At 39.6% G+C, this 17,402-nt stretch overlaps 1 protein-coding gene and 1 non-coding gene across 2 annotated transcripts; one reads left to right on the top strand and one right to left on the bottom strand.

Annotated features, from left to right (window-relative positions):
- Positions 1 to 744: 744 nt before the first annotated feature.
- LOC148295592 (small nucleolar RNA R71) lies at positions 745 to 851 on the bottom strand. The gene has a single exon (XR_015834892.1). It is a non-coding gene; the product is annotated as a small nucleolar RNA R71 (small nucleolar RNA).
- Positions 852 to 6,540: 5,689 nt separating this feature from the next.
- LOC148295591 (uncharacterized) lies at positions 6,541 to 9,185 on the top strand. The gene is made up of 3 exons (XM_088250533.1): positions 6,541 to 7,816; positions 7,987 to 7,994; positions 9,021 to 9,185. The coding sequence occupies exons 1-3, from the start codon at positions 6,556 to 6,558 to the stop codon at positions 9,183 to 9,185; spliced, it is 1,434 nt and encodes a 477-aa protein (XP_088106659.1). The 5' UTR covers positions 6,541 to 6,555.
- Positions 9,186 to 17,402: the final 8,217 nt, after the last annotated feature.

Raw genomic sequence — 17,402 nt, 5'->3', positions numbered from 1 at the left:
TGTTAGGAATAGGCTCAACAAGTTTTTGGCGCCGTTGCCGGGGAACCGGTAACGATGGTGCTATAGTTAGATTACTTTGAGTGTTTTTGTTTTTGTTTTAGTTGTTTTTTTCGTTGTTTTTTTTTTTTCTGTATTCTGTTTTTCTTTTTAGTTGTTATCTCCATTTGAAGGCACTAATTTGGTTCTTGTGTGTGCATATATGTCCGAATCTGATACTGAGCCACTTTCACCAAGAACTTTGCTGTACGTACTGGTTTAAGGAGGAATTATAGTTCTTCAAGCGCTGAATCTAAGAGCTACGAATCTGAAGGTTTAAGCAAGATGGCAGAGATTCCAAACAACAACAATAATGATGATGGAGGTGGTGCACTTGTTGTCCAACCTCGGAAACCCCTGCGTGAATTTTCCATTCCCAAAGTCACTGATCAACCTTCGTGCACCGTCTATCCTCAACTCACAATTGACATGTTTGAGCTTAGAAGTGGTATGATTCATCTTCTTCCGACTTATTATAGTAATACCACTGAGGATCCGTACATGCATGTTAAGCAATTCTTTGAAATATGTGCTACAATCAAATTTCAAGGACTTGATGATGAGCAGATTAAGATGAGGCTATTCCCATTCAGTTTAAAAGATAAGGCTAAGTCTTGGTTATACTCTTTGCCTAATGCTTCAATTCGTACTTGGGATGAGCTTTCTAATAAGTTTTTGCATAAATTCTTTCCAGCTCAAAAGACTAACAAGATTAGAAAGGAAATTCTTGGTTTCACACAAAGAGAAGGAGAAGCTTTTCATGAATGCTGGGAGAGGTACAAGGAGATGATGAGTTCTTGCCCACACCACAATATAGAGAGTTGGATGCAAATGCAATCTTTCTATGAAGGTTTGCCTGATTCCGAAAGGATGATGGTAGATGCAACAAGTGGAGAAGGACTGATGAACAAAACAGCAGATGAGGCGTTTACTCTCTTTGAATCTTTGAGTGCTAACTCTCAACAATGGAGCTACAATAAAGGAAGAGGAGCTCCTATGAAAGCTGTGGTCTCTGAGGTAAGTACTAATAATGAGATTACTGCAAAACTTGATGTTATGTGTTCTTTGCTTCAACAGGTAGTGACTGGCCCTCTAGGAAACAAAGTGGAAGTTCAAGACCAATCTTTTGCGGACCACATGTTAGAACAAGCAAATGCCCTTCAAGGAAGGAATCCTCAGAATGATCCTTACTCAAACACGTACAATCCGGGGTGGAGAAATCATCCTAATTTCAGGTGGAGCAATAATTCAAATGTGCAACAATCTCAAGGACCTCCCCCAGGATTCCAAATACAACAAAGGCAATTCCAGCAAGCTCCCCAACAAGTGCAAGGACAAAGAGGCGATCAAATGGGAGAATTGCAAGACATGTTCAAGAAGTTCATGGGGCAACATATGCAAACCAATCAGAATCTTCAAAATGCAGTGAACAAACTAGAAGTGCAAGTTGGGTAGATTGCATCCTCCATGAGCGATAGAGCATCTGGAACTTTTCCGAGCCAAACAGAGGTTAATCCAAGGCATCATGAGCAAGTTAAAGCAGTGCACATCTTGAGAAGTGGTAAACAAGTTGATAATAAGGTTGGAGATGCCAATGAAGAGCAAGATGGAGAAAACGTGGAGATCATTCAGCCACCACAAGGGCAGCCCACAACTTCCCACAAACAGTCCCTCAATCCTTCTGGAAAGAGCACAGGCCCTAAGGTATCATCTAATGCTGATCAAGTTCCAATTTCAACTAATGCTTCTAGGCCTATTGCACCCTTTCCCAGCAGGTTATCAAAGTCAAAGAAAGATCAAGGCTTGGATGAGATAATGGAAATATTCAAGAAGGTGCAAATCAACATCCCATTGCTCAGATTCCAAAATATGCAAATTTTTTGAAGGATCTATGCACTAACAAGAGGAGATTCACAGAGCATGAACAGGTTGCATTAAGTGAAGAGGTAAGTGCAGTGTTACAAAGAAAGCTACCTCAAAAGCTAAAGGATCCAGGTTCGTTTTCTATACCTTGCATTGTTGGTGATTTCAAGATTCCAAAAGCTTTGCTTGATCTCGGTGCATCCATTAACCTTATGCCATATCATGTTTATGAGAAACTTAACCTTGGTGAGTTGCAAGCCACATCTGTGAGCATTCAATTGGCAGATAGAACTATTAGGTACCCCAAGGGCATTCTGGAAGATGTTTTGGTGAGAGTAGAAGGCTTAATCTTGCCAGCTGATTTCTTAGTCTTGGAGATGGAAGAAGCACCAATTCCTGACAATGAATTGCCCCTCATCTTTGGCCGACCCTTCATGGCTACTGCTAAGACCACGATAGATATAGCGCAAGGCACTCTCACCATGACCGTTAATGGAGAAACTGTTGCTTTCAAAGTGTTTGATGCCACGAATCTTCCAAACGATGTTCAAGATTGTTTTCAAATTGAAGTATTGGACAATCCAGGGAAGGAGAGATTTGATGGTCTTCCACATTCACTAGAAGCATGCTTGCTGCAAGGAGTAGACAAGGAGGAGCAGGGGGCTGCTTGATCAGTTCATAATTGTATATCATTTTGTACCCTTCTAGCTTATGATTTGGTTATGTTTTTGAGTTAAACTTGTGCTTTTAATCCTTTTTGTGTTTATCTTTCAGTTCATTGAGCTTTAGGTAATAATGATGGCTTTAGAGAGCATAATTCATGCAATCCATGCATGTTAAGGCCTAATTTGGATGAATGGATGAAGAGCTTAAAGACAAACTCATTTTGGCTACAGCCCCCTGCCAGTCCAGTTCCGTAGGTCATATTGCAAGCTTTGTTTCAACAACCTACATAGCTCGAATGAGGCCACATTCTTCATGAAAGTTGTTCCAATTGGTGTGTACTATAACATATCCAACATTCAGCCCCATTGGATAAATCTGGAGTCCGTTACCTAGCAAACACAGAACCATGCTCAGGATGGATCTTATCAGCGCGGAAAATGAGTTAGTAATTTGTTTCGGCCTTAACTTCTTCCTCCGACCTTGGATTGGCCCAAATAACATATGGCTGGAAAGAAGACATTCTGACTTAAATTTAGAGTGCTTAAAGTCCTAATTTGATTAAGAGAAGCCCAAGTTGTAAGCCCTTGAAGTTGCTGGTCATGCTGACCTCAGCATGTGCTGGTTGGATGCTTGGTCATGGTGAGCTAGGTATGAGCTATCATTTCTGGTTGGAAGCTTGGTCATGGTGACATGAAGATGAGCTAGGGCTGCTGGTGGGATCTATTGGTGAAGTGCATCAACCAATTCAAGATTTTCTAATACAAGTGCATCACCCAATTTAGATTTTCTAATACAAGTGCATCAACCATTTCAGATTTTATAAAATAAGTGTTGTATGCATTAGCCATATTGAATTCAGATTTTCACTTCCCCTAGGCCTATAAATAGGGAAGTTCTCTAAGCTTGTAAACACACCCCAAGGGGGGGAGCTCTCAAACACTTCTCTAGAGCTCCCTTCCCTTCTCTCCCTCAAATTCTCTTAGTTTCATTTTCTAGTTTTCAATTGTTATAATGAAATATTTGTGCTGAAATTCTCCTTAAGTCTTTCCAAGTTCTACTTTAATTTTCATTGTTATGTAAATTCTTTTCTTTAGTTTCAAGTTTGATTAGTTTCCAAGTTTCAATTATGGTTTTTGTTCTTATTCATTATGCTTATAAGTTAATATGCTTGTTTGAATGATTGATCACCACTTGGGCTTGCATGTTAGCTATCTTGGTTTGAATTAAGAGTAGACACCATGCTTTAATTCGAATTGAACTATGAATAGGAAGAGTATGTATGGACATTCGACAACAGGGATTAGATACATACTTGGTTGTTTAAATTGTTCTTCTATGCTTAATGGGTTCCTAATGCTTAATTTTAGGTTAGACAACAAATGATCAAATTAGGGAATTAGGAACACAAGGTTATGACCAAACACCATGGCTTAATCATACTTTAGCTAGAATCAATCCATTAATCTAATTGAACTTGGGAACTTATCTGCTTGAGTTAGTTATTTCTTTCTTCCTTGTTTTATTTATTTCCTTTCTTTTTCATTTCTGTTTTGTGTAGGGAAACTAAATTGGATCATTCAATCACCAATCCCTGTGGAATCGACCTCGCACTTATATACGCTAAACTACCAACGGTTCGTGCACTTGCGAGTATCACAAGTTGAGGATGCAAAGAATAGCGACGACAAATAGTCGTCGCGCAAAAATATTTAGCGCGACCACACAAAAAATCGTCGCATAAACCAAGGGGGAAAAACCGCGAAAGAATATTCTGGCGCCAAACCCTTGCGCGACGACTTTTCTCGTCGCACATGACATCTTAGCGCGACAATTATATTTTTCGTCGCGCCACTTTCTTTACGCGACGATTTTTACTCTTGAGCGACGAAAATTTGCGCGACGAATATACGTAATCGTCGCATATGATCGTTGTCGGCAGAGCATTTTTGCGCGTCGAAAAAACATTTTGCGCGACAGAAAAATTTAATTGCGACGAGAAATATTTCGTCGCGCGAAAATATTTTCGACAAAATATGAACGTCGCATATGATCGTTGTCGGCTACTGATGTTTGCGCGACGATAAAAACCTTTGCGCGACGAAAACTATAAGTGCGACGAGAAATATATTCGTCGCGCAAAAATGTCAAACTTTGCGCCACGATTTTGGGGTCTTTGTGCGGCGAAAAATGTCGTCGCGCAAAGTGGATTTTTTGCGCGACCATATGTATTCTTGCGCGACGAATTATATGCATCGCGCAAAAAACGTAGTCTACATCGAGTTCAGCCATGCCAGAGGCAAACTGCAAAAAAAATATGCAGCTTACCTCTCCTTCTCCCTTCCTCTCTCTGAAACGTTTCAGTCCCAAAAAGCTATTCAATTTCATTTCCTGTATGAGTTGAACTACCTCTACCACTGCTAAGTTCGTTGGGTATGTATCTTTTGTCATTAGTTTAAAAGTATTAATGTAAATTTATATTAAAAATATTAATTTCATTGTCTATAGGGATATTATATGTGATTAGCGATTGGTGGAGAACGATTGATAAGGTATTTTTGTCGTTTTTTAATTTTAAAAAAAAATTTATTACATTATATTTATATTGATTTATGAAATTATATTTGTAATATGTAGTTAAATTATGCATGTACGTTGATGTACGAAGTTAATTGAAATTAACTTCGTATATTTATTTTTTTGGTAAAGCTTAGTTCCCGTTCGAGGTTAGTTGGACCGCGCATGGGTGGGTAAACCACGACTACGGTCCAATTAATTCTTGAATTGTCCCATATTTTGGACAGTTTGGAAATGCATAGTCGTGTCACGTAGTTTATAGCTACAGGATTAGGTTTCGATTGTGGAGATTTCGATGTCATCTCGGTATGTTCTTCGGGTGGTACGTAGGTATTTTATATCTATGGTACACCTCAAGAACTGTACTGAGATGCTGCCGAAATTCATCCACGTCGAAATCTAATCTCATGTAGCTGTAAATTACGTGACGTGACTATGCATTTCTGAATGGGATAGGCCCTTACCGGAGGCATAAGGAAAGATTTTGTACGAATACAACATGATTGTTGTATTGTGATTGTGGTGCCAGGAACGATGAGCAGGAGGTGGATATAGAATCCGAATAGGTGCGCAGACGAATATTTGGATGGAATCGAGGATTTCATTGACTTTGCACAGACACACAACCCGGGTGCAACTAGAATCCGTTGTCCTTGTAGGAGCTGTAACAACACGTTGTGGGACACAATTGAAAATGTTCGATTTCATTTAGTGAGGAATGGAATGATTGAGACATACATAACTTGGAACCATCACGGGGAACAATTAGACATTGCTTCGTCTTCAAGGGCCACAAGAGTAGATAATGTTGAACCCAGTGTTGATTCTAATGAACAAGTTAGGGATATTATAAATGATGCATTTCCATTTGCATCGACCAGCAGCAATCAGGAAGGGGAAGATGACGTGCCTACAGAAATGGACAGTGCAGAGTTCGAAAAGTATGAAAACCTGTTAAGAAATGCCAACCAAGAGTTATACCCGGGGTGCGAGAGCTTTTCCGTTCTGACGGCGATTGTGGAGCTAATGCAGGGAAAAATAAAGTATCGTATGTCGAATCTGTGTTTTGATTACTTTTTGGGGGTTTTCAAGAAAATGCTTCCAACGGACAATTGTTTGCCGAAAGACCACAGGGCGGCACAGAAGATGTTGAGTGGTCTTGGATTGGGTTATGAAAAAATCCACGCATGCAAAAACAATTGCATGTTATTCTACAAAGAATATGAAACGTTGGATACATGCCCTATATGCAATGAGTCGAGGTTCAAACAGACGTCTCATAATAGAATGACTAAGGTTCCACAAAAAGTCATGCGTTATTTGCCCCTAAAACCAAGATTGCAGCGACTATATATGTCGACACATACTGCCACAGACATGAGATGACATAAGGAAAAACGGGTAGACGACGATGTGATGCAGCATCCTGCAGATGGGGAGGCATGGAAAGAGTTCGATCGAACATTCCCCGAGTTTGCTTCTGATCCCCGGAATGTTAGATTGGGACTTGCCACAGACGGATTCAATCCGTACGGGGTTCTAAACCAACACCATAGTACTTGGCCGATTTTCGTATTCCCATATAATTTGCCGCCTTGGAAATGCATGAAAAAAGAGTATATGATGAAGACTGTTTTGATAACTGAGGATCCTGGTAGGTCAATCGATGTGTACTTAAGGCCGTTGGTTGATGAGCTCAAGGATTTATGGATAAACGGTGTGCGCACGTACGATAAATCCACCGGGAAGATGTTCACTTTGCGGGCGGCAGTTATGTGGACTGTGAATGATTTTCCCGCATATGCAATGGTGTCGGGGTGGAGCACAAAGGGTTATATGGCATGCCCTGTATGCAAGGAAGATGTGACTTCGGGTTGGCACGCTGGAAAAGTGTGTTATCTTGGACATCGAAGATGGTTGCCATGGGACCACGAGTGGCGGGAAAAGGATAAAGAGTTTGACGGGAACAAAGAGCGTCGCGCAAGACCTAGAGAATCGTCTGGTGATCATATCTTGGAACAGCTGAACCGTTTGGATTTTGCTCCGTTCGGGAAAATAGTTAGTCGGACCAGACCTGCTACACATATGAACTGGACGCACAAGTCTATGTTTTTTGAGCTCCCATATTGGTCGAAACTAAAAATGAGGCACAATCTCGACGTTATGCATGTTGAGAAAAATGTGTTTGACACATTGATTGGAACAATTCTAGATATCAAGGAGAAGACTAAGGACACGATAAAAGCTCGTCTTGATTTAGAAAGAATGGGCATACGAAGAGGTTTATGGCTGAAAAGAGCCAGTGATAAAGTTATAAGGGATCTTGCATTTTTTTCCGTGAAACCGAATGACAAAAAAGAGTTTCTACAGTTTGTATCGTCTGTACAATTTCCTGACGGGTATTCTTCTAATATCGCCCGTTGCGTGAATGTTGACGGGGGTAAGTTTACTGGACTGAAGAGCCATGACTGCCATGTGTTTATGCAACGCCTACTTCCTGTGGGGATTCGACATTTATTGCCGGAAGATGTAGTCAAGCCAATCATATTGTTGTCAAGATTTTTTTCCCAATTGACGGCAAAAACGTTGCGAAAGACAGACATTGATCAATTGAGTCATGACATTGTCCAAGTCTTATGCAAGTTTGAGATGATATTCCCTCCGGCTTTCTTCACAAGTATGATTCACGTGATGGTTCACTTGCCAGAAGAGGCATTGCTCGCTGGTCCAGTCAACTATCGCTGGATGTATCCAGTAGAAAGGTATATAATCATTATTATTTCTGTATGCATGTTTATCACATGTTTGTTACTTGCTAATTTGCATATTTTCGTTTTAATTTGACAGGCTTCTTGGTGAGTTGAAAAAAACCGTACGCAACAGAGCGAAGCCCGAAGGATCCATTGTAGAGGCTTGGGTTCAATATGAGGCGCTTACTTTCTGTGCAATGTATTTAAAGGATGTAGACACAGCTTTCAATCGACCTCAGCGCAATAATGACGGCGGTGTGAGAAATGAGCAACTTTCTATTTTTGCCCAAAGCGCACGACCCTTTGGAGATCCTGTACGAGGAGAGTCATTTTCCAGGAATGACATGGAGGTAGCTCATTGGTTCGTATTGAACAATTGTGATGAGATAATAGCATACTTAGAGGAGCATGAAGAGATGATGAAGCGAGAACATCCATCACATTTGTATTCCAAGAAACACCGTGAATTGTTTCCAAAATGGTTTTTGGAATATGTAAGTTATAAGTGTTTTGTATTTGACATATATATTGTAGTATTTAATTTTCTGAAACTAATATGTGAATGTTTTTAATTAATATTAGGTGAATAAGTTGAAATTAGAGAATTCCCCCTCTTACAGTGAAGAGTTATATAACTTAGCATTCGGCCCAATTAGGACTGAATTGTTCTCGGGTTGTCATGTTAACGGCGTCAAGTTTTTGGGGACTGCACGAGATGACAAGTTGTGTACGCAATTGCTTTACAAAGACCGATACCAAGTGATCATGTTTAAGTGTCGATGGTTTGATACGAACCCAAATAGGCAGGGAAGTGTTAAAATTGATCATGGGTTACTATCTGTGAACATAAACAAAACTTGGTATGATGACGACCCTTATATTTTGGCAAACATGGCAAAACAGATTGTCTATCTAGATGACCCTAAAGCAGGGAGCGGGTGGAAAGTAGTTCAGCAGATGGATCAGAGGAATGTGTATGCTATACCAGAACCAGACCCATCTGACAACGACGTCGCTGACCAACGTTTCGAATCTTCCATGGAACATGATGCAGAAACACTTCTAGATACAAATGTCGTACAAGAACCCTTTCAGCTTGAAGGAGTGTCTTCAAGAGAAATACTGATTCAGTCAATTACAATTGACCTCGGTTTTCTTCCGCGATACGATCCAACCACGGCCCCGAACAACGATGATGATGTACTTATGGAGGAGGAGGAGGAGGAGGAGGATTGGGAGACCCCAAGTGATCACAGCGACGATAACGAAGATTATTATAGTTCAGATGATGAATAATGTAATTTATTTGTGACTTGCCATGTAAAACATAGTAATGTGAAATTATTTGTGATGAGATAATGTTAGTGTAAAGATTTTGGCAAAGTATGCTTGTTTGAATATATATACTTGCATAATCAGGAGAATCTGTAAAAAAAAAAAATTGCATAATCAGGAGAATCTTTTAATTTAAAAAAAACCAAAAAAAAAAATTTCAATGACCTTTTTGCGCGACGAAAGATGGGTTAGCGTCGCGCAAGATGAATTTGCGGGACGAATATCGTCGTCGCGCAATAACAAATTTTTTTTTGAAATAAAAGTGAATTTTCCGCGTAGACTCTGTAAAAAAAATGACCGGTCGTCGCATCTCTCTGACCGGTCGCCCATATTTGCGCGACGAAGAGGATTATTGCGTCGCGCATGGTAGTTCACAATAATAAAAATTATGAAAATTATGTTGTGCGACGAACATCATCGTAGCAATTCATATGTTGTGCGACGAATATCATCGTCGCAAAAGGTAGTTCACAATAATAAAAATTATAATTAATTTCCAGAAATTATAGCACCGTGTTTCCGCGACGGAGAATGACATATTCGTCGCGTAAAAGTCTTTCCGACGACTGGATTCGTCGCGCAAACATGTTCGAACTCCGAAAAATCTCCTAAACTAGTCCAATAATAGAAAAAAATATAAAAAATTTCATTTGCACCTCAAATAATTACACTTTAAATCTCAGTAAATTGGTCACCACCTTCTTTGTGCGGGAACGCCTGTTTTCTAGCTAGGAGAGAACCAGGAGGACAAATGTGCGAAATATATTTTGAAACTAAAAAGTGTTCTTTCAACTCTACAAAACTAGTTTCAACGATCCAACCATCAAACATGTTTGTATATACTGCAAGATCGTATACCCCAAAAATCACAAAAAACAAATATTCAGAAATCTTGTAACGAACAAAAGTTTTCAACGGTTATAAATGAAAAATCATGATTTAACGGTTATTTTAATTCCGATTTTCATAATTTTTTACAACTAGACTCATTGACCCTATATAAATACAATGATTGAATTTGATCTTCAATTAAAATGATGTACACTAGTGGATACCACAAAATCTAAAGGTATATATAACAAAAGTATAAGCAAACTTTCTATTGTTATAGAGAATGAATTGGGTTTTGATGGCATACGCATTATAAGAAACTCGTTTCAACGATCCAACCGTCAAACGTGTTTGTGTATACTGTGAGATCGGATACCCCAAAAATCGCAAATAAAAATTATTTAGAGATCCAGAAATGGGACAATATATTTAACGGTTATAAATGAAAATGTTTGCGAGACGCATCGTTTCGTCGCACATAATATCTTTGCGCGACGCTAAGTATAATAAGTCGCGCAAAATAGTTTTGCGAGACGGATAATATCGTCGCGCAATGTTATAGTTTTCAGCATTTAGGGTTTAGGGTTTATGGTTTATGGTTCAGGGTTTAGGGTTTAGGGTTTAGGGTTTAGGGTTCCAGGGTTCAGGATTTGCGCGACGCAGGGATAGTTACGTCGCGCAATGCGGCGAAATTGTGGCGCTTCAATTCCCGCGCATTAAAAAATATATGCGCGACTAAATGTTATTTGGTCGCGCAAGACGGAAATATCGAATTTGCGCGACGCATGTTTCCTTTTATGTCGCGCAAGATTGAAATATCGACTCTGAGCGACGTAAATTTTTTGGTCGCGCAAGATTAAAGTATCGTTTTGCGCGACCTTATTTTACATGTTGGTCGCGCAAGGTTAAAAATTGAATTTGCGCGACGGATAATTCTACGTCGCGCAAGGTCCTGTATATTTTTCATCAGAACGCGACTCTCTGTTTCACTCTGTCTTCCTCCGCGAAAATCCCCATCAGCCGTGCCCTTCCGTCCAGACCACCACCAGCCGAGCCTACCTACGCCATGCCTACACCGTCACATTCCTCCAGCCGTCTCCCTTTCCTCCTCACTGACCTCAAATTCTCTCCCTCTCTCTGCAACCCAAACTCCCCCGCCCACCGTCGATGCCCCCTAAGTTCACAAACCCTCTCTCCCTTTCCCCCTCACTGACCTCAAATTCTCTCCCTCTCTCTCCAACCCAAACTCCCCCCAACCGTCGACGCCCCCTAACCAAACCACAAACCCTCTCTCCCTCTCCCCCTCACTGACCTCAAATTCTCTCCCTCTCTCTCCAACCCAAACTCCCCCCAACCGTCGATGCCCCCTAACCAAACCACAAACCCTCTCTCCCTCTCCCCCTCACTGACCTCAAATTCTCTCCCTCTCTGTCCAATCCGAACCCACCATCGGTGAAATCCCGCAAAAATCCTCAACGGTGAAATCCCACGGTCTCTGTCACCATCTCCATCTTCCTCTCACGGTCTCCTCCAGGCGTGTCTCTGTGGGAAGGTATAATATATGTTTTATTTTTCTTTCAATTATGTTAATGCATTTGTGATTTTGTTTTGCTGTTTCGATTTCTCAATTTAGTTTGTACGTGTTGAAATTGCTTAGTCTGATGGTTGGTTAGGATTTTATGTTTTTTTTTTTTGTTACATTGGGAGGAAAGAAACCCCTTGGGGTTTCGAACCTGGGTTGTCAAGCAGGGGGAAGGGGGAGACCACCACTGTGGTACCTGCTCTCGACGTTAGGATTTTATGTTTCAATTTCCTTTTTGTATTGGCTTAGTCTCTGTTTTTCTGTGTTTTTTTTTTTTTTTAGGTAGAAATTATTCTAGTATGGGGTCACAAAATTATTTAGGTTTGGAATTGGAGAAAAAAAAGAAGTTAATATCCTTAATTTTTTATAAATAAATAAAAAGTATAAGGTCTAAAACGAAAATTAGGTACAAAGGGCAAATTATGTTAGTTTCTTACTACATCTCTCAACTCAATCTTAGGTTTCTAATTCTGTAAATCTGAAATTTTTGGAATTGTGGTTCTTCGGTTTGTTTTATTTTTCAGATTGCATTCATCCATTTCATTTTGTAAATCTGAATTTGTTTGGGGTTGAGGTTCTTGGGTTTGCTTCACAAAATGGAATGATGTGTTTTTCTTTTTTATTTAGGTAGAAATTATTCTAGTATATTTTGCAATTAAATTTTCTTGATTGATTTCTTTCTTTATTGCTACTTGATATTGAATTTGTTCTTGATTAGTTGTTGAGGTTTTTTATTTATTTATTTATGTATAAATTATAAATTCTTGCCCCAGGAGGTACTTTAAATGCTTGTTTTGTGCAGATGTCGAACCTTATCAGAACCCGTAAGGCGATGACGAGTGCACAGCCTTTGCCACCCCCGGCTTCGACGTCACCTGTCAGTGCTCCACCACAGGTGGATGTTATGCAGGTTTCTCGTCAGGTCTCCCATGAGCCGGTGACATCTGAGTCATCAGTGGCGCAGCCTGTTAGCGCCAGACGGCGTCATCGCCCTCCCCACATGATCGCCACCACTTCGTCCGCTGCTGCTGGTGCATCAGATTCACAACCAGGTAAAGATTTCCTTCAACTCTAGCTGTTTCAGACCAATATTTTACTAGGATTATATATTTAATGTTAATGTGATATGTGTTTGCAGCCAAGAGGAACACCCGGGGACCTTGTCGCCAGTTGAAGACGGCGAAGTCCACCCGGGTTCACAACAGTCGTGTCAACATCGGATACGACGAGCGACATCGAGCTGCACCAACGGCTGACCAACATAGCTCATTGGCCCACGACATTGGTCACGTCGTTCGGACCCATTGTCCGATGAAATGGAAGTCTTGGAAGGTCATGCCTGACGAGATGCGGACGGTGGTGTGCGAACATCTGTCGGTATGTATGCCTTTTAATTGTTTTGCTTTCAAATTTTATATATTTCTAATACTTAATGAATGTCATTAATGTATTGTAGACAAACTACAATTTAGAGAACCTCCCCGACGAGTCGTTGGCGTACGTCAACAGACTCTTTGGTGAGAGGTACAAGCAGTGGAAGAGCGATCTGCACCATCATTTTATGGCATATGATGATCCGCAGGTCGCTCTTCAGGAGGGTTGCCCGAAGGAGCTTGAGGGGCGGGAGGATAGTTGGGAGTGGCTCTGCGGTCATTTTCAAGAGTCCGATTATGTGGTAATTTTTTTATATTAAGTTGAAATTTATTACATGTTTTTTTTATTAATGTTTATTTACTTTTTTTTAATTTCATTTAATTTTCAACTAATACGTTTATTTTTTGTATAACAGAAGAAGGCGAAAGCAAATAAGGGCAATAGGGACAAGAAGACTCTTCTCCATCATTCCGGTTCCAGGCCCTTCTCATATAGGATGGAAGCGCGGCGGCGGGTAATAATTATATCGTTTTTTTTAAATTTCAATATGTCATTAATATGAATTTGTTTTTTTTGTACTAACAACTGTCTTCTCTTGTTCAATTAAGGGGGGGGTCCAAATTCCCAGAGATTGACGTCTTTGGCGACGTTTATGTTCGACCCGGGAATGAGTTGGCGGAGTCCCTTCATGTAAGTATTCTTTAATTTTAATTATTGTTTTACTCATGAGTTCATGGTTATTATATGAGGATTTTAATTAATATTTTATGTTATGTTAGGCGATGATGACGGAGAAGAGCCAGTTGGTTCTTCAAGAGTCTGCCTCCCAGCTTCCTCCCGATACTCCGCTCGATGTTGTGGATCCTCCACAGGATGCGGGGTTTCAGATACTGACGGAGACCTTAGATCAGACTCTCGGGAGGAGGCCAGGGACATATTGTCGAGGGATGGGGAATGCCAGACGGCGGGAATCTAGAGCCCCTCCATCGTCCCAATCAGACACTGAAGTGATTGCTTTGAAAGCTGAGGTGGCCGAGCTTAAGACCCAAATGGCTTCCCAAATGGCCTCGTATAATGCCCAGATGTCACAGCTTATAGAGTCCATCTCTCGGTCCGGCATTCCACTCCCGTCACATTTTGGTTCCTCGTCGACCTCCGTACCCCCTCAACCAGAGCATGGCCACCACACTTCTGCCCATGTCGATGTCCAGACTTCCGAGCCGCATTTGCAAGATGACAACATAGATGTTACTACATTTTTTAATTAGTTTTTTACTTTCTTAATTACATTTTAAACATTTTGTCTTGAACTATTTCAATTTATATTATCTTTTCATTATGGTTTTTTTATTGCAATTTTATTTTATTACAAAAAAAACATAAAATTTAAACTACATAAAATATAGTTTATTGCAAAAAAAAAAACGTACAATTCAAATATATTTTATTACAAAACAAAACGGTAAAATTAAAATTAAATAAAATGTATACTTTTGCGCGACGACATTTTTCGTCGCGCATTTACAAACGGATAAATAAATTAATTTTGAAAACTATATATTTATTTTTGCGCGACGAAATGTTTCGTCTCTTTAAAGAAAATGCGACTAATATTTTTGGTCGCGCGAAAGTGAACGCGAGTATATAACTCCGTCGCGCATATTTTTGGGACGCGAAAGTGCGACGTGTTTTAATCGTCACTCTGTTTGTTGCGCGACGAAGACTATATCGTCGCTCTTACTCTCGTGAGACGATGTAGATCTCGTCGCGTAATACGTTTGCGCAACGAATAAGGTGTCGTCGCCATTTCAGGAGTGAGACGATTCAGGTATCGTCGCGCTTACTATGGTGAGACGAATATTTGTGCGACGAATACTTTTGCGCGACGAAGAATATATCGTCGCGCTTTCAGGAGTGAGACGATTCAGGTATCGTCGCGCTTACTATGGTGAGACGAATATTAGTGCGACGAATACTATCCGTCGCTATGTTTGCCCGACTAAAAGTGGTCTTCATCGCACTCTGCGTGACTCAACCATATATTTGTCGCGCAAAGTCAGTCTTTACGAACTTTGTGCGACGGTTGTTTTATCCGTCGCGCAAATACAATAGCGACTCGATTGTTCATTGCGCGACTGATTATTCTCCGTCGCGCAAAAGGGTAAATGTAGTAGTGTTAGTGGAATTGTACAAAAAGTTCACGCCCAACTATAATTTAGGTCCAACCCAGTTTGAAGATTTTGAGTTCAGCGCGCAGCTAAGGTGAGAACTCCTTTTAACCCCATTCGAGGCTCCATCTCAGACATTTAAGGTCATCTCCAGCAATAGGCTAAATCATGTGGTATGAAATTGTGGTATAAAAATGTGGTAAGACTAGTATTATTCAATGAAGTAATGCTACACTTACCACATTTTTATCCCAAATTTATGTACCACATGACGTGACATGTTCATATCATATGCCACATCAATTAAATACGCATACCAAAAATATGCATCATACATTTAACATTAAAAATGAGAAAAGCGAGAAGTGTGGGAATAGAATACATGGTTCTGTAAAGATTAGCGATTGCTCTTCTTTAAATCCTCAAGCCTCTCTTTCTCGTCATCCTCTCCTCCATCTCACTCTTCAGACTCAAGTCGGTGGCGAGAGACCCCCCTATATTTTCTTCACTTTGAATTTCTTGAGGTTTGTATCTCTATCCTCCTGTTATTGCTTTAAGCCTTTGTAGCTGTTTGAGTGTTTGTGGCTTTAAAGTTTGGTTTTGTTATTTGTATGATTTAAGTTAATTGATGAACTAGGTTTTGTTCAAAGATGAGTTTTAGATATGGTTTTCTTGTAAAAATTACATGTGGGTTTTAGGTGTTTTGTTGATGAGTATTATTGTTTGTTGGTCGAATACAATCTTGTATCTGCTACAGGATGATCTGATTTGATTGGTGCTTCTTGACATTTGTTTATGGAGTTTCTTTTCAAATGTTTTTGTTATATATTATTAGGCTTCATTATCTAGTTTGTGGATTTTATCAGTTCTATCTAACTCGTTCTTTTGAAGCAAAATTAATAGGTGTTGTTTTCCATAATTGTTACTTTGATTTTGAGTTTGTGATTTTTTGAGCAATTAATGGAGTCCAACCAAGCCAAACCTAGCCTACTATGCAACCCTGAAGCCTCTTAGAGAACCCTGTATTCTATTCTCACACTTCTCGCTTTTCTCATTTTTAATGTTAAATGTATGATGCGTATTTTTGGTATGCGTATTTAATTGATGTGGCATATGATATGAACATGACACGTCATGTGGTACATAAATTTGGGATAAAAATGTGGTAAGTGTAGCATTACTTCATTGAATAATACTAGTCTTACCACATTTTTATACCACAATTTCATACCGCCACATGATGTGGCAGCTGATGTGTACATACCACATCATAGCTAGTTGGCTTTTGAGAAACATTTTAGCTATAATACCCATCGTTTTCTTAAATTTGGTGTTGCAGCATCCAACAAGTATGAACTTATTGTAGTGATACTTAAAGCAATGTCTATTTTCCTTTGAATCATTCGGCCAGTATGCGGTTTGAATTTCATATAATCGGTTGCAGAATACGTACATATACTCATCAAAAGAACACCTACAACCCACATGCAATTTCTACAAGAAAACCATATCTAAAACTCATCTTTGAACAAAACCCAGTTCATCAATTAACTTAAATCAAACAAATAACAAAACCAAACTTTAAAGCCACAAACACTCAAACGGCTGCAAAGGCTTAAAGCAATAACATGAGGATAGAGATACAAACCTCAAGAAATTCAAAGTGAAGAAAATATAGGGGGGGGTCTCTCGCCGCCGACTTGAGTCTGAAGAGTGAGATGGAGGAGAGGATGACGAGAAAGAGAGGCTTGGGGATTTAAAGAGGAGCAATCGCTAATCCTTAGACGAATAATACTAGTCTTACCACATTTTTATACCACAATTTCATACCACATGATGTGGCAACTGATGTGTACATACCACATCATGTAAAATACTAGTTTCTGTTTTTCTAATTTTATTTATTAAAATACACTTCATTCATTTAATTAATGTGGCATATGATATGGACATGTCACGTCATGTGGTACAAAAATGTAGGATAAAAATGTGGTAAGTGTAGCATTAGTCTCCTTAGACATGGTGTCGCCTTGCACAAGCATTCTTTTTCCGTTGAATGACCATCCTACCCTTTCATTAAGTCTCTTTATTTATTTATTTAATTCTTTTTGCTTTTAATTGTGGGGGTAAATAAGGTTATGAAGAAGAGAATACTGCTGATGAATTGTTAAATAAAATATTTAATTCTCTGTATATATTTTATGCAAATTAGAAATCACATTG

Source organism: Prunus avium, chromosome 3 (genome assembly GCF_965620075.1).
Source record: "Prunus avium chromosome 3, drPruAviu1.hap1.1, whole genome shotgun sequence".
Taxonomy (NCBI): Eukaryota; Viridiplantae; Streptophyta; class Magnoliopsida; order Rosales; family Rosaceae; genus Prunus; species Prunus avium.
This window is presented reverse-complemented; position numbering and strand designations above follow the sequence as displayed.

What these genes read in the sequence shown, in the direction of transcription:
- LOC148295591 (XM_088250533.1), top strand. Translation starts at nt 6,556, where the DNA reads ATGCAGCATCCTGCAGATGGGGAGGCATGGAAAGAGTTCGATCGAACA.